The sequence below is a fragment of the Parasteatoda tepidariorum genome, chromosome 4, assembly GCF_982258835.1.
Source record: "Parasteatoda tepidariorum strain Cologne lab strain chromosome 4, Ptep-v5.0, whole genome shotgun sequence".
Classification (NCBI taxonomy): domain Eukaryota; kingdom Metazoa; phylum Arthropoda; class Arachnida; order Araneae; family Theridiidae; genus Parasteatoda; species Parasteatoda tepidariorum.
Window position 1 is genome coordinate 41,094,666 of NC_141758.1, and position 24,342 is coordinate 41,119,007.

The 24,342-nt window shown below is 31.0% G+C and overlaps 2 protein-coding genes across 2 annotated transcripts; both read right to left on the minus strand.

Moving 5' to 3' along the window:
- Positions 1–8,225: 8,225 nt before the first annotated feature.
- On the minus strand, positions 8,226–11,394 carry LOC147810914 (uncharacterized). The gene is made up of 4 exons (XM_087160986.1): positions 11,359–11,394; positions 9,874–9,981; positions 9,247–9,795; positions 8,226–8,428 (listed from the first exon to the last, which is right to left on the minus strand). The coding sequence occupies exons 1-3, from the start codon at positions 11,368–11,370 to the stop codon at positions 9,262–9,264; spliced, it is 654 nt and encodes a 217-aa protein (XP_087017112.1). The 5' UTR covers positions 11,371–11,394; the 3' UTR covers positions 8,226–8,428; positions 9,247–9,261.
- Positions 11,395–20,708: 9,314 nt separating this feature from the next.
- LOC107446324 (uncharacterized) lies at positions 20,709–23,834 on the minus strand. Its single transcript, XM_043054402.3, has 4 exons — positions 23,804–23,834; positions 22,355–22,462; positions 21,728–22,276; positions 20,709–20,911 (listed from the first exon to the last, which is right to left on the minus strand). Exons 1-3 carry the CDS (start codon positions 23,813–23,815, stop codon positions 21,743–21,745), a joined length of 654 nt encoding a protein of 217 aa, XP_042910336.1. The 5' UTR covers positions 23,816–23,834; the 3' UTR covers positions 20,709–20,911; positions 21,728–21,742.
- Between the last annotated feature and the right edge of the window lie 508 nt (positions 23,835–24,342).

Consider the following 24,342-nt stretch of genomic DNA (forward strand, 5'->3'; position numbering starts at 1 on the left):
AAAAATATCTTATTAACCTGGTATTGATTACAATATAGTTAGTTTCAAAATTTTATACATTTATATGGTTTATTGATCATATAAAAATTTAAACGCAATTCACTCAGAACTACGTTTCTTTCACTTGCAATATCTCTAAATAGTATAATTTCTCGAACAATTTACTTCAAATTTTGACTTAATGTTCACGATAAATATAGATTTTGTTGCACGTTGTAATTGGATTGACTGGTAATTGGATTAACTGGTTGGTCAACAGAATCAAATTCGGGTGAATTTGATTCTGTTTTAAAGTACATCAAAAGTCAAAACAAGAGATGAAAGTAATCTTTTCGCAGATAATAAGCATATATAAGAATGTTTTTCAGTATGTAAGGGAAAATATTGCATCTGTATTTCAATTTTGTCTTCCTAAAAAATTTGTCCCCTGCGATGCCCTTCCTTGTGTAACAATTTATAGAAATAATTTGTGACTTGTGCTTAACTTGAAAACTAATTTAAATATTTGTTTGAGAAATAAGTTTAATAAATTTTAAAAAAAAGTTTTTTTAATAATAAAAACGAGTTATGATTAGTTGAGTATTTATGTGTTTGCCCATTATCCCCTCATTAGAGAATTTGGAATCTTTATGGATTAATTTGTTTGGTGTATAACTTACATTTCTTTAATCAAAATTATTCAATACAAATGCGTTATGTTAAATGAAACATCAATTGTAATAGACGGATACATGATTTAAATCTCCAGTATTGTCAACAACCAGCAAACGTTTGCAGTGGTTTTCGTTTTTATGTATCGCAAATTCCTGTGAAATTCTTTTAATTTTATTTTATATCCGACTTTGTACATCCAACGCAAATTTTGGGTTTGCGATTATCAATGTTCAGCTATGTATTCTTGTAAATTTGAACCTAACACAGAAGACAAAAGATCTTTTGCAATAAGCATAAGAAAAACTATTTAGCTTTTGTGGACATCTTTTTGATGGAACTAACCCTCTTTTGGGCTTCATGGGGAAGAAAACCCTGAAAATCTGGATTCGAACCCTGGTCACCTCATTAGAAGTCGAGTGAACTCGACCATGAGCAATAGCGGCTCTGAAAAGTTAATTCATAAAAAAATACTTTTACTCGTTATTAAATTATCGACTTGTTTTCAAAAGGAAAAAAATTAATATGAAAACAGAGTGGATAATTAGCTTACAAGCTTTTATTGACAACGATTGAAAAATAAGGGATTTTTTAAATAAAAGACTTTGAAAATATAGTCTAAATCACTTAAATAGTAATTTTGTAAAAAAAATAAAATTTTTTTAGTTTAAAAATTTTTGTATAATATGTATTCTCGATAATAATTTTTGTATAAGAAAATATAATTCTGCAAGCAACGAAAGTATTAGCTTGTGCTGCGTCTGAATCTAAACCGCTTGAGAAGAGCTAGAATAACGTCACTGATCTGTTCTGAAAAACCTTCTTTAGAGACGAAACACAATATTTGTTTTGACATTGAAAAACTTGAGAAAGAAAGAAACCAAATTCCGTAGAACAAAAGTATAATTTTTAGCCTATCTTTTGATTTTAGCATGTGTGTATTTAGAAGCAAGGTTTACATTTCTTAAAAGCAATTATCCGATATTTTATATAATATTTTACTACGTTTATCTGAGCATCGAAATAGTTGCAGCGGGCGCTATATGATGAGAAAAAAGTATATGTACTAGCATAAATATTTTTCTTAACTTCTTAAAAAGCAAGCAAAGTCTTAACAACTAACTTAAACAGAAAGGTTTCAAGGGTTAAAATTTCTTAACTCTAAGTATCTGAAAATATTTTCAATAAAAGATGTTTTTATCGATAAGTAACTGAGATTATTGTAAACAGGTTTCAAGAATTACGAGTGGCAAAATGAACGAGAGCGTATAACTATTCAATTATTTTTTTTAATTTGAGAAATTTTATTGAGCACACAAAAGAAAAATCAAATTTTTTTTTTTCAAAAGCAGATTTCTTTCAAAAGATATTACAGTGAAAGCTCTCCAGAGCGACTACTCTCTGTTCCATAGTAAAATGGTCGTTAATGGAGGTTGGTTGTACGAGGGTTGCTATTTATATTTCTGGCCTAATAATGAAAAAAACAAATATGTAGGATTGAATTCGGTTTTATTGTTTCTCAAAATATTCTCCATGATGATCAATACACTTTTGCATGCGTTTGAACCAATTTTCAAAGCACTTTTTCCAGTCCGATTCAGGTAACTCCAAAACATGCGTTTTGAATGCATCAACCGCTTCTTCAGGGGTCGAAAATCATTGCCCACGTAAATTATTTTTGATGTGTGGGAATAAGAAGAAGTCATTGGGCGCCAAATCAGGGCTGTACGGCGGATGACCCATCAGTTCAATCTTTCGCTCCGTCAGAAATGCCTTTGTTTGAGTCGATGTGTGAGAGCTCGCATTATCATGATGAAGAATGATTCGCCTGTTCTTCTGCTTTTTTTTCGAATTTCTCCGATGACTTCTGGCAAACAAATGGTCGTGTACCATTCAGAATTGACCGTCCTGCGTTGCTCTAACGCCACGGTTGCCACATGACCGTTAATGCCGAAGAAACAGGCAATCATTTGTTTCGATGTGCTTCTTCCTCAAACAACTTTTATTGGTTTTGCAAGATCCATACAGTTGATTGCTGATTTGTTTCCGGCTCATATAAATAGATCCATGATTTGTCACCTGTGTAGATGTTATACACAGCCTTTGATGTACCTTGAACGTATTTTTCCAACATTTCCTTGCACCAATCGACACGAGCCTTTTTTTGAGCGTTTGTCAGATTATGCGGGATCCAACGCGAACAAATTTTTTTTACGCTCAAATGTTCATGCAATATTTTATTGATGCTAGTCATACTAATGTCCAAAGACGCCTCTATCTCACGGTATGTCACATGACGATCTTGCTTTATCAGTTCACGCACAGCATCTAACTTTTCTGTCACAACAACGGATTTTGGATGACCTGCACGGGATTCGTCCTGGATCGAACATCGACCACGATTAAATTCGTTATACCAATTTTTTATAGTGCTGTAGGATGGCGCTTTATCGCTGAATAAAGAATTAAGTTCATCGAAGCACTCTTGTCTTGACAATCCCCGTCGAAAGTTATGAAAATTAATGGCACGAAAATGTTCACGATTCAATTCCATTTTTTGAAAGAGAAGAACTTTTCAATTTACTGTCAACAACACAAATGAAGCTATAACGGTAAATCGTCTGCTGAATTTATGTTTAAAAATATCAAACTTTCGATCAAAATCGTCTGCGGTCGCCTAGCAACACTTACTGTTTCCAAGGCCAGAAATATAAATAGCAAAACTCGTACTTAAAGAGGTTACCTCCATTGACTTCAAAATATTATCAAAGGTGCATGAATTTTTGCAAACGATTTTAAGTTTAGTCAGTGTCCGAATTTTAAGTTTAATTAAGTGATTTTAAGTTTAGTTAGCGCCAATATAAATGGCAGATATAATTATGCGTAAACACAAATTCACCAATTCTGAATAATGGAGCTATTTTAAATGACTAAACAGTTATGTTTTTTGTTTACGCTTGCATTTAATTTCATATCATAAAAATTTGCCAGCTTTAAAAGATAAGATGAGGATAGATTGTTTAAAATTCTTAGTTTTTGCAAATAACTTTTTAAAAAAAATTTAACTTCCAACTGTAACATTGAATTATCGTCTTTAGTGCGGTCTGACTTCTGTCGATCTCGTTCAGAGATCGTCAAAAAGAGTTATCTAAATAGGAGCCTCACACAAATATTTGGAATCTATATTATATAAAACGCTTATACGTACGCATGTATGTATCAATAAAACCGATGATATTTCTTTTCTCGCTCTGGCAACAGTTTTCATTTTTAATTGATTGGATTCGGCGCGCAAGAGCACGTAGTGAGCATCATATGGCTAATCCCTGTTATATAAAACGCTAATACGTTTTAATTGATAGACTTCGGCGCGCAAGAGCACGCAGTGAGCATCATATGTCTATCTATCTCCGATTGTCACCGAGAAAAAAACGGTTGGTTGGTTATGAGTACTGAAATAGTTCCTTTTCATTGGCAGAAATGAGAAGTGTTATTCTATTGCTATTTTATTTTGAATTATTTTGAATCTATATTATATAAAACGCTAATACGTACGTATGTATCAATAAAACCGATGATATTTCTTTTCCCGCGCTGGCAACAGTTTTCATTTTTAATTGATGGGCTTCGGCGCGCAAGAGCACGTAGTGAGCATCATATGGCTAATCTACATTATATAAAACGCTAATACGTTTTAATCGATAGGCTTCGGCGCGCAAGAGCACGTAGTGAGTATCATATGTCTAATCGGGTGAATTCTCACCGAATTATCAAAAAAATTCTCACAAAATTATCTTCATCGAAGCCGATGCCTTACATCCGGCGTTCAGTACTATTTCATATTGTTTTACAACACATGGTTTTAGCCCTCTGGTGGGAAAGACTTTAAAACAAAACTTACAACAGTTACTTTTCTCAACAACTGACATTTAGAATAGTGTGATTAAGAAAAATATGTGAACTGTTTGGAATTTCAAATTAATATTGAAATGCACAGGTTTAGAATTTTCTACAGTGAAAAGTTTTCGGAACTTCAGTGTTCAAAAAAGTATACAAAAGCTAGACGTTAAGAGCGTATCCAATGAGCGAGTAAAGCGAGCATCGGATTGCAAAGCAATCCGAAATGAACTGCGAAAGCAGTTCCGAGGGTTGGCGAGCGCCAGCGAGCAGGGGGCGAAGCCTCCTAGTACATTTTAATCTACTAATTTGTTCTGTTAATATTTTCTGTTTTGATATTTTTTCGTGTTTCCTTTTTTTTTAAACCTTTTCTGCATTTGGTTCAGAGGTGTTTACTGACCACTGGGAGATTTTTGATAGTCCTAAAGATTTTTTCCAACACAAAGTCTATGGAAAGAACTCCTTGCATCTCAAAAAGGGGCGCTATGTAGATGAGGTCGATACATAGAGGTGGAGGTTTCTCTGTAATTTGGGAGAAATTGTCTCTAAATAGTTCACAGTTCTCTGAATTGAGAAGTTAAGAGCATCATCATCACTAGTGCGACAGCAGGGTGGGCCTTGGCCTTTTCTAGCATATTTTTCCTTGCAGTTTTCTTTGTTTGCCAGACCTTGCCCTTTCAGCTGCCCTGATTGTTTCAAAATCTGCTGCAATGGACTCATGTTGAGCCGTGGTTGCTCAGGGAATAAAGCGTTCGCTTCCCAATGAGGTAAATGGGTTCGAATCCCAACGATGGCAGTCGACACGCATTCTGCACCAGGCTTACACTAACCACAGGGCTGACGTAAAGTGTCTTCAATGGTAGACGGATCATGGATTAGAATTCCTCTGGCTTCGTATTAACTGTGGTATGGTTTTCAGGGTCTTCCCCTACATGAGGCAAATGCGGGTTAGTTCCTTTGAAAAGTTCTCCACGAAGTCAAAATTTCTCTCCCAAGACTTGATCAAGGAGCTCTTTTGTCTTCTGTGTTGGGTTCAAAATTACAAGGCTACTTTTTTATTGAGTAGTTTTGATGAAATAAATTCTTTTTAAAATAGCTTTAAAACTTTTACATAATTACTAAGACAGTATTTTGTAATCTAACTTATTATTATACTTTCACGTGGAGGACTGCATAAATTAAAAAAATAGATAATCTTTAAGAAATCAACAAAATTGTATCATGCGCAAAAAAAAGAAAAGAAAAAGAAAAATTAAACGAAGAAAAAAAAAACGGATCCCCTGAATACCTTTTGATATAATGATCGAAACTTAGAGTTCTAAGACTCAATTCTGATGGTGAAAGGGGGTCATCTAAAATATGCTGATTAATAAGTGCTGACCATAGTTCAAGTTACAAAATTGGACACAAAACAAACTTTCTCTGAAAAAACGTTCCTATTTTTTGAATGGACTTACATTTCTGATAGAAAAAAATATAGGGTAGCCGCAATCAAAATATAGGCCCAATTGTTTGGCCAAGAGAGTGGTCTAAATGTTGTACATACCCCTTAACGGTGATTTTACGTTCTGCGCTTTTTAAGCAAACTGAAAACTTTGGCTCACATCTGTAAAATTTATTTATGCAAAAATAATTCCAGGCAAAAAATATTTTTTAGTAAATGTTTACTATTTTTTATTATTTTATTTAAGAACACTCGAAAAATTTTGAGTTGCAAGGTACACAATTTGTTACGCCATTTTAATGAACGTAATTTTACATGGAAAAATACATAATATCAGCATAATCGGTAACTGAGGTTCTTGAAAATTTACGTATCCTAAGAATTTGTAGAATCCTGAATCCTGAGAAGTATCATGAGAATTTGTAGAATCCTGAATCCTGAGAAGTATCCAGAGAATTTGTATTTTTAAAATTTGATAAATCTATACATTTTGAAGATAAATCTAGATTCTTTCTACTATTTAGTCAATTTATTATAAAACCTAATTTAGTCAACGAGATTTAATTGTTTTATAAGTATTAACGTTACATTGATGCAATACTAATACTTAAAACGTTACACAAAAGCAACGCTTTTAAAATATTAGTATTAGGTTACGCTTTTAAAAAAGAGAAAATACTAATTATAGGTATAAACGCTATACATACAGAGTTGAATGGTCGAATTTTAAATAATTATGATTTCAAAATTTTACATGTCTTTAATTGATTTACGAAAATAAAGAAAAATATTTTTTTTCTTCCTTTTCCAATGTTTGATGTATAAACTTTTTGTTATACGATAAACTTCAAATCAGTAAATTGTTTTCAGGGCATTCTCACAAAAATGATGTCTAAAGCTGCACAAAAACGTTTAAATTATTGCAGTAGTTGTAGTTCTAAAAGTGTAGTTTCAACGTTCGGATAATGAGAGATTTACCCCTGATCACATGATAACCAAGATTAACGATTTCTTTGATGGAGTTGCCCCAAAGATATTGCTTTTTAAACTATCGATGTTGGAAACAACACAAGAACAGTATTTGAACAACCGAATGTTAGGAAGGAATACTGACAAGGTGTTTGTCGAATGGCCATATATCGAATATTTTTAACTGGAAATAAACTTGGTATGATTTACTTTAATTTAGTTTAACGTTTACTAAAGCATGTACAATAGTTTCGAAAATATTTATATTTAAAATGTGTTAATTTATTTGTGTTAATTCATTTGTGCTTATCTGAATAATTATTAATTTCTAAGTACCAGCATGGATCCTTATGAGAAACAATGCAGAGAATTTCTGATACAGAGAATTCCGGATGTGAAAAAAACTAAGTAAGAAAGTGCAATGGAGATAAGCCATAGATTGTTTATGATCAAAAGTACGCCGTGCATTTTAGAGTCAAAGCAGAAAATATTATTTTTTCAGTAAATATTAAATTTTTTTCTACCGAGAAAAGATTTATTACATTTTAGTTTTGATTGTTCTCGTCAAAAATATAAAAGAATAAATAACTATTTTTGCTATAAAATGGTATGTTGAACTTACAACCGAATCTTTAAGACTGACGGGTATACAATGCAAGGTAAATTTATTACTTAAATGTAAGAAATATTTTCCTGGATTCTTATAAAAATTAGGTAGAATCTCTGCACTGTATGACAATGACATTTCTTTCTGGAAAAACCCATTATTTTGGTTAATAAAAGCAAAATATACGGTACTTAAACCATTAATTTGATAATTTTTCCGTTGAAATGATTTACCACAAATTCTGTTTTTAAAAATAAATTTTTTTTTAATTACACATTTTGCAAAAAATACCGAACTAAAAAGTAAATTTAACCGAAGAAAGGGTTCTTGTAAAACGCTCTAAGACTTCATAATAAAAGAACCAAATATTATCACAATTACTAAACTGTTTCACATAGTGTATATATTTTATTAACTTAACCAACATAATTACCAAAGACTTCCGTGAAAATTATCGAGGTTTTTGGTATTCCCATAGGTCCAGAAACACGTTAAATTTTACTATATTCTGTTAGTTTTGACAATGCTTTTTCCCTCACTTTTGTAAAGGTTATCAGTCAATCGCAAATTTTTTTTGTCTCAATCCAATGTTCAAATAAAAAAATAAGTTTGTGTTAAGATAAAAAATCGAATCAATATGAAAATTGACAAGATATAAAAATAAATAAATATTTATTTACATAATATATCATGTATGAGATATACAAGTCTTTTCAATTTGAACTTCGACAGTCAGAGAAAAAAGTAACATTATAAAAAGAGAATCGAAAGTTGCAATGTTGAAGCAGACATTTGATAACTCTTGTAAACAATGCAGCTATTAATCAAGTCATTCTTATTTCCTCCTCCATTAAAGTGACCTATAAATAAACAAAGTTGATAACTATATTGTAAATAGAGAAAGTTTTAGCAAATTGCATTATTTCTTCATTATTTATAATTATTATTGTGAAAGAATTGCGTCTTTATTTAGCTAAAATGCATGCAAATGAATATAATCAGCATGAAATAATTTATCCTTTAGTTATTGAACTAATATTTAAGATATTTGTAAAATTTGAGTAGCTTCATTTTTGGATATGCTATGGAAATTTTAAAAAGGTTTTTAATTTTTTTTATTGGTGAATCATTTATTACATTTTTGATTATATATTATTTGATTATAATTTATAATCTGGTTAAAATTTTGATAACTACATATTCATTTTCATATATTCATATATTTTACTAATTGCAAGTAGGTATATTGAATGAACAAAGCTTATGATGAGAAAACCCTAAATTATCTGAAATATGCAGATTTTTTCAAAAGGAGGTAGAACATGCTTTCAGATCAGCATCTTTAAATACTTTTATATACGTGTGTTATGGAAATTAAATTTATCTAGGCCCTAGGGTATATGATAAACAAGATTTGCGATATTAAAAGGAAAATATTTTGTTTTGTTTTGAGGAATTACTTTTAGCCATTACAATTAAAACTATTTGCTTTAATTAAAATAAGTTCAAAATTAGACTTTCAGTTTGCGAGTCAATTTATAGTAATTATTCTTAAATAACAGTCGTGCAGTTATTTTTTTTATTAACGTTATAATCAATATTATTTAATAGTTTTTTTTGTGATAAAATTAGTATAGAATTAAATATTTAAACATACATTGGGGAAAATGTATCTTACCTAAGTTATAAACGTTTAATAATGTCCTCCATAGCCATATCCGAGACCTTTACCAACTCCATAACCTAAAGCAGCACCATGTCCGAGAACACCTTCATATCCAAGACCGACTCCATATCCGAGACCAGAACCATATCCAAGGCCTGCACCATATCCAAGACCTGTTCCATGCCCAAAACCAGCACCATATCCAAGACCTGCTCCATGTCCAAGACCAGCACCATATCCGAGACCATGAGCAGGAGCGATGACAGCAGCGTGTCCAACTACGGCAGGGGCAGCATGTGCGATATCAGCAGGAGCAGCGTATGGACTAGCGATGACAGCAGCGGCTGGAGCACTGTGAGCGGTACCAGGTTCGTTGGTCTTGACAACAGCTCTGAATCCATGTCCATCGGCAACGTATTCAACCTTTCTTGCTCGTCCATCGATGTCAGCGAGAGTGTATGATCCCTTCTTGTTTCCATGAGCATCTCCTACTTCAGATCTGGAGTTGGTGGCTCCTTTGCCATCCTTGATGTCGTAAGCAAAAGCGTAATTTCCATGTCCCTAACAGAATTAAATAAATATTTTAAATTCGAATAAACATATTTATAACAATTAGTTTTATATCAGAAAAATTCTTACATCTTGAACTTGTTGTCGTGCACTAACTCCGGTATTGACTAGGTGTCCATGTCCAGCAAGGAGAAGGCTAGCATTGGCTGCAGCCAAGACAGCAAAAAGAATGGATACCTGAAACATTTAGTGGTTTTATAAATAAATATATATATAAGACAAAATTGCGAAAATGTCCTTATATATCAGTATCAGAAGTTAACTCTTCACGTCATTGATTTTTCATGTAGCATTTCGAACAGTACTGATATTTAAAAGATCCATTCACTGAAAATCGAGGCAGTTTAATAAGAAAAGTATGTCGTTTTATTTATTGCTACGACAGTGAACACTACTGGATATAGCGGTATCTGCAGGTTATTTTAATACTATTGTTTCTATTTAAGAAAACAAAACACTAACTGGGAAGAAATTACTGAGATCTCAAAACTTGCTTCTTTTGAAAATTAAAAACTGTATATAGAGTACACCGCAAAGAACAAAAAGTAAAGATTTTTTCCCCTGTAACTGGATAACAGACTTTACTGTATAAGAATTTATTCAAACGAATTAGAATCATTGCAGTAAATAAAACTTGAGATTAAGAAACATTAATTTTTTAAGAATAATTTTTAAAAGTATAATTTTTAAAAGTATAATTTTTAAAAGTATAATTTTTAAGTGTAATTTACATATTTAAGATTTGCAAATATCGCTTCATGCTCTTTAAATGCTTTTTTGTAATAATTGCCTCTGTCATACTACGCTAACGACTCAGACAAATCAGAATTTATGAAGTTAGTGCTACAAATCCACTCAGTAAATTCTGCCACCAGGGTTTATTAAAAAGGAAATATTTATTAAAATTTTATTAGAAATTTATTAAAAAGAAAATAAATAAAAATAGAATTTGGAACACACCGAATATGATGTGAAATTATTAACTAATAGTTTTTTTCATTATATATAAATAAATGTTATATTTTTGCAGATTATGCTAGTTTCTAAATGAAACTAGTTTCTAAATAAGACTTATTCATTTCATCTTTCAACATTAGTCAATTTGTCCGCAAAATGATAAATAAAAATTTTTTCTTCAAGTTTACTAATTTTAACGCTTTAATAAATAATGCTGATAATTTTCTTTAAAGTTGTGTGTCACAATGATTTGCAATAAAAACTTTTTATATTTTATAATAATTGCAAAATTCTTTGTTTTTTTCCTTAAAATTTCTAAACAAATAGTATTTTGAGGCTTCTGCAAAAACTTGAAACATTAAAACTTTTCAAAATTTCTTCGATTCAGTAACAAACTAAAAATTATAAAAAAAATATATTTTTCTTTTTTGAGATAAAGTTAGCTAGGAAAATATTATTTTAGAGTTTCCGAAAGCTTACTAAAAAGAAGTAGATAAGTAATTTTTACTTGCATTTAAAAGTAAATATTTAATTTGCAATTCATAAATGTCTTTAGCTTAGGCGAAATTTTAAAACTTAGGATATATATTTGCTTACCTTAGAGATCATGTTTAGTGCTTCGAACTTTTGTGATATTGTAGGCTCTCAACACCACCTATATATACAAATGACACAAGGTCAGTATTACTTAAATTGGTGAGCTACTTGTTTGGAAAAAGCGGGAAAATATTCAGTTAAAAAAATTCAAAATAAAGCCGCACCCTTGAGAAGGACGAAACAAATACTTCCTGAAAAGTAGTTTAGAATGTAGAAAAATAAAGACAATATTGTCATTCTTCAGGCTCAGATAAAAATAAAACTGACAAATTATGCGTTGCGTTACGGAGATTAGTTCAGGGCGTATATCTTTTCAATTTCAAAGGTATTTTATAATAATTATTGATATAAAAAAGTGACCTTAACTTAATTAAGAAAAGTTATAATGCAGACATATTGAACACGAAAGTATAATTAAACACTTAAAATAAATTTGTTCTTATTAACTGTTGCATAGTTATTACAGTCAGGATATTCGCATGAAACATTTCAAAAATTCGTAAAGAAACTCTCAGTTTGATAACTATTTTATGCATATTAATATTAACGGACGTAAAAAGGCATTTTTTTTACCGAAACTATTAGCTTATTTGAGTTTAGAAATTTGTTTTTTCTTAAACTTGTGCTATCAAAGAAAAACAACACAGCAAAATCTTAAAAAAGATGAACAATCAAAGCAAGGTTTAATTTTTAAGATTATTGCTCCAAAATTGTGATTTGATTTTGCTAAAAAATGTAAAAGATAGAGAACAATATGTCGAGAGTGTCGCGATGTGACATGTTTGAACAAGTGAACTCGTACGCTCTGTTGATTAACGGATTTGCTCTCTCCTATCAAAATATTTTAGTAAAATATTATCTTTTGAACTTTTTCATTGAAATAATTTTTTGAATTATATTAGAAAAAAGAAATTATCATACTTTCAATATAAATAGTTGAAAATGCATCTTTTTCAGCTGTAATAAATTTTAATGGATGTTGCAAAGAGTTATTGATAGTTTTATAACAATTACAAATAAATGTAGGTTAAGCAGTCGAATAATATTCTCACAATGAAGTTGGTCGCATAATTTTGGCTGTTTCTCTTTCAACGTAGGAAGAGTCTAATGATTGAGAAGAAAGAGGACTAGACTAAGATTTGAGACTACTGAAAATGATGGAGAAAAAATATCTTATTAACCTGGTATTGATTACAATATAGTTAGTTTCAAAATTTTATACATTTATATGGTTTATTGATCATATAAAAATTTAAACGCAATTCACTCAGAACTACGTTTCTTTCACTTGCAATATCTCTAAATAGTATAATTTCTCGAACAATTTACTTCAAATTTTGACTTAATGTTCACGATAAATATAGATTTTGTTGCACGTTGTAATTGGATTGACTGGTAATTGGATTGACTGGTTGGTCAACAGAATCAAATTCGGGTGAATTTGATTCTGTTTAAAAGTGCATCAAAAGTCAAAACAAGAGATGAAAGTAATCTTTTCGCAGATAATAAACATATATAAGAATTTATTTTAGTATATTAGGGGAAATATTGCGTCTGTATTTCAATTTTGTCTTCCTAAAAAACTTGTCCCCTGCGATGCCCTTGCTTGTGTAAATTTTTATAAAAATAATTTGTGACTTGTGTTTAACTTGAAAACTAATTTAAATATTTGTTTGAGAAATAAGTTTAATAAATTTAAAAAAAAAGTTTTTTTAATAATAAAAACGAGTTATGATTAGTTGAGTATTTATGTGTTTGCCCATTATCCCCTCATTGGAGAATTTGGAATCTTTATGGATTAATTTGTTTGGTGTATAACTTACATTTCTTTAATCAAAATTATTCAATACAAATGCGTTATGCTAAATGAAACAACAATTGTAATAGACGGATACATGATTTAAATCTCCAGTATTGTCAACAACCAGCAAATGTCTGCAGTGGTTTTCGTTTTTATGTATCGCAAATTCCTGTGCAATTCTTTTAATTTTATTTTATATCCGACTTTGTACATCCAACGCAAATTTTGGGTTTGCGATTATCAATGTTCAGCTATGTATTCTTGTAAATTTGAACCTAACACAGAAGACAAAAGATCTTTTGCAATAAGCATAAGAAAAACTATTTAGCTTTTGTGGACATCTTTTTGATGGAACTAACCCTCTTTTGGGCTACATGGGGAAGAAAACCCTGAAAATCTGGATTCGAACCCTGGTCACCTCATTAGAAGTCGAGTGAACTCGACCATGAGCAATAGCGGCTCTGAAAAGTTAATTCATAAAAAAATACTTTTACTCGTTATTAAATTATCGACTTGTTTTCAAAAGGAAAAAATTAATATGAAAACAGAGTGGATAATTAGCTTACAAGCTTTTATTGACAACGATTGAAAAATAAGGGATTTTTTTAATAAAAGACTTTGAAAATATAGTCTAAATCACTTAAATAGTAATTTTGTAAAAAAAATAACATTTTTTTAGTTTAAAAATTTTTGTATAATATGTATTCTCGATAATAATTTTTGTATAAGAAAATATAATTCTGCAAGCAACGAAAGTATTAGCTTGTGCTGCGTCTGAATCTAAACCGCTTGAGAAGAGCTAGAATAACGTCACTGATCTGTTCTGAAAAACCTTCTTTAGAGACGAAACACAATATTTGTTTTGACATTGAAAAACTTGAGAAAGAAAGAAACCAAATTCCGTAGAACAAAAGTATAATTTTTAGCCTATCTTTTGATTTTATCATGTGTGTATTTAGAAGCAAGGTTTACATTTCTTAAAAGCAATTATCCGATATTTTATATAATATTTTACTACGTTTATCTGAGCATCGAAATAGTTGCAGCGGGCGCTATATGTTGAGAAAAAAGTATATGTACTAGCATAAATATTTTTCTTAACTTCTTAAAAAGCAAGCAAAGTCTTAACAACTAACTTAAACAGAAAGGTTTCAAGGGTTAAAATTTCTTAACTTTAAGTATCTGAAAATATTTTCAATAAAATATGTTTTTATCGATAAGTAACTGAGATTATTGTAAACAGGTTTCAAGAATTACGAGTGGCAAAATGAACGAGAGCGTATAACTAATCAATTATTTTTTTTAATTTGAGAAATTTTATTGAGCACACAAAAGAAAAATCAAATTTTTTTTTTTCAAAAGCAGATTTCTTTCAAAAGATATTACAGTGAAAGCTCTCCAGAGCGACTACTCTCTGTTCCATAGTAAAATGGTCGTTAATGGAGGTTGGTTGTACGAGGGTTGCTATTTATATTTCTGGCCTAATAATGAAAAAAACAAATATGTAGGATTGAAGTCGGTTTTATTGTTTCTCAAAATATTCTCCATGATGATCAATACACTTTTGCATGCGTTTGAACCAATTTTCAAAGCACTTTTTCCAGTCCGATTCAGGTAACTCCAAAACATGCGTTTTGAATGCATCAACCGCTTCTTCAGGGGTCGAAAATCATTGCCCACGTAAATTATTTTTGATGTGTGGGAATAAGAAGAAGTCATTGGGCGCCAAATCAGGGCTGTACGGCGGATGACCCATCAGTTCAATCTTTCGCTCCGTCAGAAATGCCTTTGTTTGAGTCGATGTGTGAGAGCTCGCATTATCATGATGAAGAATGATTCGCCTGTTCTTCTGCTTTTTTTTCGAATTTCTCCGATGACTTCTGGCAAACAAATGGTCATGTACCATTCAGAATTGACCGTCCTGCGTTGCTCTAACGCCACGGTTGCCACATGACCGTTAATGCCGAAGAAACAGGCAATCATTTGTTTCGATGTGCTTCTTCCTCAAACAACTTTTATTGGTTTTGCAAGATCCATACAGTTGATTGCTGATTTGTTTCCGGCTCATATAAATAGATCCATGATTCGTCACCTGTGTAGATGTTATACACAGCCTTTGATGTACCTTGAACGTATTTTTCCAACATTTCCTTGCACCAATCGACACGAGCCTTTTTTTGAGCGTTTGTCAGATTATGCGGGATCCAACGCGAACAAATTTTTTTTACGCTCAAATGTTCATGCAATATTTTATTGATGCTAGTCATACTAATGTCCAAAGACGCCTCTATCTCACGGTATGTCACATGACGATCTTGCTTTATCAGTTCACGCACAGCATCTAACTTTTCTGTCACAACAACGGATTTTGGATGACCTGCACGGGATTCGTCCTGGATCGAACATCGACCACGATTAAATTCGTTATACCAATTTTTTATAGTGCTGTAGGATGGCGCTTTATCGCTGAATAAAGAATTAAGTTCATCGAAGCACTCTTGTCTTGACAATCCCCGTCGAAAGTTATGAAAATTAATGGCACGAAAATGTTCACGATTCAATTCCATTTTTTGAAAGAGAAGAACTTTTCAATTTACTGTCAACAACACAAATGAAGCTATAACGGTAAATCGTCTGCTGAATTTATGTTTAAAAATATCAAACTTTCGATCAAAATCGTCTGCGGTCGCCTAGCAACACTTACTGTTTCCAAGGCCAGAAATATAAATAGCAAAACTCGTACTTAAAGAGGTTACCTCCATTGACTTCAAAATATTATCAAAGGTGCATGAATTTTTGCAAACGATTTTAAGTTTAGTCAGTGTCCGAATTTTAAGTTTAATTAAGTGATTTTAAGTTTAGTTAGCGCCAATATAAATGGCAGATATAATTATGCGTAAACACAAATTCACCAATTCTGAATAATGGAGCTATTTTAAATGACTAAACAGTTATGTTTTTTGTTTACGCTTGCATTTAATTTCATATCATAAAAATTTGCCAGCTTTAAAAGATAAGATGAGGATAGATTGTTTAAAATTCTTAGTTTTTGCAAATAACTTTTTAAAAAAAATTTAACTTCCAACTGTAACATTGAATTATCGTCTTTAGTGCGGTCTGACTTCTGTCGATCTCGTTCAGAGATCGTCAAAAAGAGTTATCTAAATAGGAGCCTCACACAAATATTTGGAATCTATATTATATAAAACGCTTATACGTACGCATGTATGTATCAATAAAACCGATGATATTTCTTTTCTCGCGCTGGCAACAGTTTTCATTTTTAATTGATTGGATTCGGCGCGCAAGAGCACGTAGTGAGCATCATATGGCTAATCCATGTTATATAAAACGCTAATACGTTTTAATTGATAGACTTCGGCGCGCAAGAGCACGTAGTGAGCATCATATGTCTATCTATCTCCGATTGTCACCGAGAAAAAAACGGTTGGTTGGTTATGAGTACTGAAATAGTTCCTTTTCATTGGCAGAAATGAGAAGTGTTATTCTATTGCTATTTTATTTTGAATTATTTTGAATCTATATTATATAAAACGCTAATACGTACGTATGTATCAATAAAACCGATGATATTTCTTTTCCCGCGCTGGCAACAGTTTTCATTTTTAATTGATGGGCTTCGGCGCGCAAGAGCACGTAGTGAGCATCATATGGCTAATCTACATTATATAAAACGCTAATACGTTTTAATCGATAGGCTTCGGCGCGCAAGAGCACGTAGTGAGTATCATATGTCTAATCGGGTGAATTCTCACCGAATTATCAAAACAATTCTCACAAAATTATCTTCATCGAAGCCGATGCTTTACATCCGGCGTTCAGTACTATTTCATATTGTTTTACAACACATGGTTTTAGCCCTCTGGTGGGAAAGACTTTAAAACAAAACTTACAACAGTTACTTTTCTCAACAACTGAAATTTAGAATAGTGTGATTAAGAAAAATATGTGAACTGTTTGGAATTTCAAATTAATATTGAAATGCACAGGTTTAGAATTTTCTACAGTGAAAAGTTTTCGGAACTTCAGTGTTCAAAAAAGTATACAAAAGCTAGACGTTAAGAGCGTATCCAATGAGCGAGTAAAGCGAGCATCGGATTGCAAAGCAATCCGAAATGAACTGCGAAAGCAGTTCCGAGGGTTGGCGAGCGCCAGCGAGCAGGGGGCGAAGCCTCCTAGTACATTTTAATCTACTAATTTGTTCTGTTAATATTTTCTGTTTTGATATTTTTTCGTGTTTCCTTTTTTTTTAAACCTTTTCTGCATTTGGTTCAGAGGTGTTTACTGACCACTGGGAGATTTTTGATAGTCCTAAAGATTTTTTCCAACACAAAGTCTATGGAAAGTACTCCTTGCATCTCAAAAAGGGGCGCTATGTAGATGAGGTCGATACATAGAGGTGGAGGTTTCTCTGTAATTTGGGAGAAATTGTCTCTAAATAGTTCACAGTTCTCTGAATTGAGAAGTTAAGAGCATCATCATCACTAGTGCGACAGCAGGGTGGGCCTTGGCCTTTTCTAGCATATTTTTCCTTGCAGTTTTCTTTGTTTGCCAGACCTTGCCCTTTCAGCTGCCCTGATTGTTTCAAAATCTGCTGCAATGGACTCATGTTGAGCCGTGATTGCTCAGGGAATAAAGCGTTCGCTTCCCAATGAGGTAAATGGGTTCGAATCCCAACGATAGCAGTCGATACGCATTCTGCACCAGGCTTACACTAACCACAGGGCTGACGTAAAGTGTCTTCAATGGTAGACGGATCATGGATTAGAATTCCTCTGGCTTCGTATTAACTGTGGTATGGTTTTCAGGGTCTTCCCCTCCATGAGGCAAATGCGGGTTAGTTCCTTTGAAAAGTTCACCACGAAGTCAAAATTTCTCTCCCAAGACTTGATCAAGGAGCTCTTTTGTCTTCTGTGTTGGGTTCAAAATTACAAGGCTACTTTTTTATTGAGTAGTTTTGATGAAATAAATTCTTTTTAAAATAGCTTTAAAACTTTTACATAATTACTAAGACAGTATTTTGTAATCTAACTTATTATTATACTTTCACGTGGAGGACTGCATAAATTAAAAAAATAGATAATCTTTAAGAAATCAACAAAATTGTATCATGCGCAAAAAAAAGAAGAAAAAAAAGAAAAATTAAACGAAGAAAAAAAAACGGATCCCCTGAATACCTTTTGATATAATGATCGAAACTTAGAGTTCTAAGACTCAATTCTGATGGTGAAAGGGGGTCATCTAAAATATGCTGATTAATAAGTGCTGACCATAGTTCAAGTTACAAAATTGGACACAAAACAAACTTTCTCTGAAAAAACGTACCTAATTTTTGAATGGACTTACATTTCTGATAGAAAAAAAATATAGGGTAGCCGCAATCAAAATATAGGCCCAATTGTTTGGCCAAGAGAGTGGTCTAAATGTTGTACATACCCCTTAACGGTGATTTTACGTTCTGCGCTTTTTAAGCAAACTGAAAACTTTGGCTCACATCTGTAAAATTTATTTATGCAAAAATAATTCCAGGCAAAAAATATTTTTTAGTAAATGTTTACTATTTTTTATTATTTTATTTAAGAACACTCGAAAAATTTTGAGTTGCAAGGTACACAATTTGTTACGCCATTTTAATGAACGTAATTTTACATGGAAAAATACATAATATCAGCATAATCGGTAACTGAGGTTCTTGAAAATTTACGTATCCTAAGAATTTGTAGAATCCTGAATCCTGAGAAGTATCCAGAGAATTTGTATTTTTAAAATTTGATAAATCTATACATTTTGAAGATAAATCTAGATTCTTTCTACTATTTAGTCAATTTCTTATAAAACCTAATTTAGTCAACGAGATTTAATTGTTTTATAAGTATTAACGTTACATTGATGCAATACTAATACTTAAAACGTTACACAAAAGCAACGCTTTTAAAATATTAGTATTAGGTTACGCTTTTAAAAAACAGAAAATACTAATTATAGGTATAAACGCTATACATACAGAGTTGAATGGTCGAATTTTAAATAATTATGATTTCAAAATTTTACATGTCTTTAATTGATTTACGAAAATAAAGAAAAATATTTTTTTTCTTCCTTTTCCAATGTTTGATGTATAAACTTTTTGTTATACGATAAACTTCAAATCAGTAAATTGTTTTCAGGGCATTCTCACAAAAATGATGTCTAAAGCTGCACAAAAACGTTTAAATTATTGCAGTAGTTGTAGTTCTAAAAGATTAGTTTCAACGTTCGGATAATGAGAGATTTACCCCTGATCACATGATAACCAAGATTAACGATTTCTTTGATGGAGTTGCCCCAAAGATATTGCTTTTTAAACTATCGATGTTGGAAACAACGCAAGAACAGTATTTGAACAACCGAATGTTAGGAAGGAATACTGACAAGGTGCTTGTCGATTGGCCATATATCGAATATTTTTAACTGGAAATAAACTTGGTATGATTTACTTTAATTTAGTTTAACGTTTACTAAAGCATGTGCAATAGTTTCGAAAATATTTATATTTAAAATGTGTTAATTTATTTGTGTTAATTCATTTGTGCTTATCTGAATAATTATTAATTTCTAAGTACCAGCATGGATCCTTATGAGAAACAATGCAGAGAATTTTGATACAGAGAATTCCGGATGTGAAAAAAACTAAGTAAGAAAGTGCAATGGAGATAAGCCATAGATTGTTTATGATCAAAAGTACGCCGTGCATTTTAGAGTCAAAGCAGAAAATATTATTTTTTCAGTAAATATTAAATTTTTTTCTACCGAGAAAAGATTTATTACATTTTAGTTTTGATTGTTCTCGTCAAAAATATAAAAGAATAAATAACTATTTTTGCTATAAAATGGTATGTTGAACTTACAACCGAATCTTTAAGACTGACGGGTATACAATGCAAGGTAAATTTATTACTTAAATGTAAGAAATATTTTCCTGGATTCTTATAAAAATTAGGTAGAATCTCTGCACTGTATGACAATGACATTTCTTTCTGGAAAAACCCATTATTTTGGTTAATAAAAGCAAAATATACGGTACTTAAACCATTAATTTGATAATTTTTCCGTTGAAATGATTTACCACAAATTCTGTTTTTAAAAATAAATTTTTTTTTAATTACACATTTTGCAAAAAATACCGAAATAAAAAGTAAATTTAACCGAAGAAAGGGTTCTTGTGAAACGCTCTAAGATTTCATAATAAAAGAACCAAATATTATCACAATTACTAAACTGTTTCACATAGTGTATATATTTTATTAACTTAACCAACATAATTACCAAAGACTTCCGTGAAAATTATCGAGGTTTTTGGTATTCCCATAGGTCCAGAAACACGTTAAATTTTACTATATTCTGTTAGTTTTGACAATACTTTTTCACTCACTTTAGTAAAGGTTATCAGTCAATCGCAATTTTTTTTGTCTCAATCCAATGTTCAAATAAAAAAATAAGTTTGTGTTAAGATAAAAAAACGAATCAATATGAAAATTGACAAGATATAAAAATAAATAAATATTTATTTACATAATATATCATGTATGATATATACAAGTCTTTTCAATTTGAACTTCGACAGTCAGAGAAAAAAGTAACATTATAAAAAGAGAATCGAAAGTTGCAATGTTGAAGCAGACATTTGATAACTCTTGTAAACAATGCAGCTATTAATCAAGTCATTCTTATTTCCTCCTCCATTAAAGTGACCTATAAATAAACAAAGTTGATAACTATATTGTAAATAGAGAAAGTTTTACCAAAATGCATTATTTCTTCATTATTTATAATTATTATTGTGAAAGAATTGCGTCTTTATTTAGCTAAAATGTATGCAAATGAATATAATTAGCATGAAGTAATTTATCCTTTAGTTATTGAACTAATATTTAAGATATTTGTAAAATTTGAGTAGCTTTATTTTTGGATATGCTATGGAAATTTTAAGAAGGTTTTTAATTTTTTTTTATTGGTGAAATATTTATTACATTTTTGATTATATATTATTTGATTATAATTTATAATCTGGTTATAATTTTGATAACTACATATTCATTTTTACATATTCATATATTTTACTAATTACAAATAGGTATATTGAATGAACAAAGCTTATGATGAGAAAACCCTAAATTATCTGAAATATGCAGATTTTTTCAAAAGGAGGTAGAACATGCTTTCAGATCAGCATCCTTAAATGCTTTTTATATGTGTGTTATGGAAATTAAATTTATCTAGGCCCTAGGGTATATGATAAACAAGATTTGCGATATTAAAAGGAAAATATTTTGTTTTGTTTTGAGGAATTACTTTTAGCCATTACAATAAAAACTATTGCTTTAATCAAAATAAGTTCAAAATTAGAATTTCAGTTTGCGAGTCAATTTATAGTAATTATTCTTAAATAACAGTCGTGCAGTTATTTGTTTTATTAACGTTATAATTTATATTATTTTATAGTTTTTTTGCAATATAATTAGTATAGAATTAAATAGTTAAACATACAATGGGGAAAATGTATCTTACCTAAGTTATAAACGTTTAATAATGTCCACCATAGCCATATCCGAGACCTTTACCAACTCCATATCCTAAAGTAGCACTATGCCCGAGAACACCTCCATAACCAAGACCGACTCCATATCCGAGATCAGTACCATATCCAAGACCTGCACCATATCCAAGACCTGCTCCATGTCCAAGACCAGCACCATATCCGAGATAAGCTCCATGACCAAGACCAGCACCATATCCAAGACCATAAGCAGGAGCGATGACAGCAGCGTGTCCAACTACGGCAGGGGCAGCGTGTGCGATATCAGCAGGAGCAGCGTATGGACTAGCGATGATAGCAGCGGCTGGTGCACTGTGAGCGGTACCAGGTTCGTTGGTCTTGACAACAGCTCTGAATCCATGTCCATCGGCAACGTATTCAACCTTTCTTGCGCGTCCATCTATGTCAGCGAGAGTGTATGATCCCTTCTTGTTTCCATGAGCATCTCCTACTTCAGATCTGGAGTTGGTGGCTCCTTTGCCATCCTTGATGTCGTAAGCAAAAGCGTAATTTCCATGTCCCTAATAGAATTTAATAAATATTTTAAATTCGAATAAACATATTTATAACAATTAGTTTCATATCAGAAAAATACTTACATCTTGAACTTGTTGTCGTGCACTAACTCCGGTATTGACTAGGTGTCCATGTCCAGCAAGGAGAAGGCTAGCATTGGCTGCGGCCAAGACAGCAAAAAGAATGGATACCTGAAACATTTAGTGGTTTTATAAATAAATATATATATATAAGACAAAATTGCGAAAATGTCCTTATATATCAGTTTTAGAAGTTAACTCTTCACGTCATTGATTTTTCATGTAGCATTTCGAAAGTACTGATATTTAAAAGATCCATTCGCTGAAAATTGAGGCAGTTTAATAAGAAAAGTAAGTGCATCCGTTTTATTTATTCCAATGACAGAGAACACTACTGGATATAGCAGTATCTGCAGGTAATTTTAATACTATTTTTGTGATTTAAGAAAACAAAACACTAAGTGGGAAGAAATTACTGTTATCTCAAAACTTGCTTCTTTTGAAAATTAAAAACTGAATATAGAGTACACCACAAAGAACAAAAAGAAAAGATTTTTTTCCCCTGTAACTGGATAACAGACTTTACTGTAAATAAAATTTACAGAAAATAAAACTTGAGATTAAAAAACATAAATTTTTTAAGAATAATTTTTAAAAGTATAATTTTTAAGTGTAATTTACAAATTTAAGGTTTGCAATTATCGCTACATGCTCTTTAGATGCTTTTTTGTAATAATTGCCTCCGTCATACTGCGCTATCGACTCAGACAAATCAGAATTTATGAAGTTAGTGCTACAAATCCACTCCGTAAATTCTGCCACCAGGGTTTATTAAAAAGAAAATATTTATTAAAAATTCATTAGAAATTTATTAAAAAGAAAATAAATAAAAATAGAATTTGGAACACACCGAAAATGATGTGAAATTATAAACTAATAGTTTTTTTTTTATTATCTATAAATAAATGTTTTATTTTTGTAGATTGTGCTAGTTTCTAAGTGAAACTAGTTTCTAAATAAAACTTATGCTTTAACTTATAAACTTATCAACATCAGTCAATTTGAATTCAATATGATAAAATACACAAGATTTTCTTAAAGTTTACTAATTTTAACGCTTTAATAAATAATTCTGATAATTTTCTTTAAAGTTGTGTGCTACAATGCTTTGCGATAAAAACTTTTTATATTTTATAATAATTACAAAATTCTTTGTTTTTTTCCTTAAAACTTCTAAACAAATAGTACTTTAAAGCTTCTGTAAAAACTTGAAACATTGAAATTTTTAAAATTTCTTCGATTTAGTAATAAACTAAAAATTATAGAAACAAAAATATTTTTTTTGAGATAAATTTAGCTAGGAAAAGATTATTTTAGAGTTTCCGAAAGCTTACTAAAAAGAAATAGATAAGTAATTTTTACTTTCATTTAAAAGTAAATATTTAATTATACAATTCATAAATGTCTTAAACCTAGGCGAAATTTTAAAACTTAGGATATATGTTTGCTTACCTTAGAGATCATGTTTAGTGCTTTGAATTTCTGTGATATTGTAGGCTCTCAACACTACCTATATATACAAATGACACAAGGTCAGTATTACTTAAATTAGTGAGCTACTTGTTTGGAAAAAGCAGGAAAATATTCAGTTAAAAAAATTCAAAATAAAGCCGCACCCTTGAGAAGGACGAAACAAATACTTCCTGAAAAGTAGTTTAGAATGTAGAAAAATAAAGACAATAATGTCACTCTTTAGGCGCAGGTAAAAATAAAACTGACAAATTATGCGTTGCGTTACGGAGGTTAGTTCAGGGTGTATATCTTTTCAATTTCAAAGGTATTTTATAATAATTATTGATACAAAAAAGTGACCTTAACTTAATTAAAAGAAGTTATAATGCAGACGTATTGAACTCGAAAGTATAATTAAAATAAATTTGTCCTTATTAATTGTTGCATAGTTATTACAGTCAGGATATTCACATGAAACATTTCAAAAATTCGTAAAGAAACTCTCAGTTTGATAACTATTTTATGCATATTAATATTAA

Excerpts from the sequence above, each read along its gene's own strand:
- LOC147810914 (XM_087160986.1), bottom strand. Across the intron at positions 9,796-9,873 it reads CACGACAACAAGTTCAAGAT|GGACATGGAAATTACGCTTT; the intron begins GTAAGAATTTTT and ends TAATTCTGTTAG.
- LOC107446324 (XM_043054402.3), bottom strand. Across the intron at positions 22,277-22,354 it reads CACGACAACAAGTTCAAGAT|GGACATGGAAATTACGCTTT; the intron begins GTAAGTATTTTT and ends AAATTCTATTAG.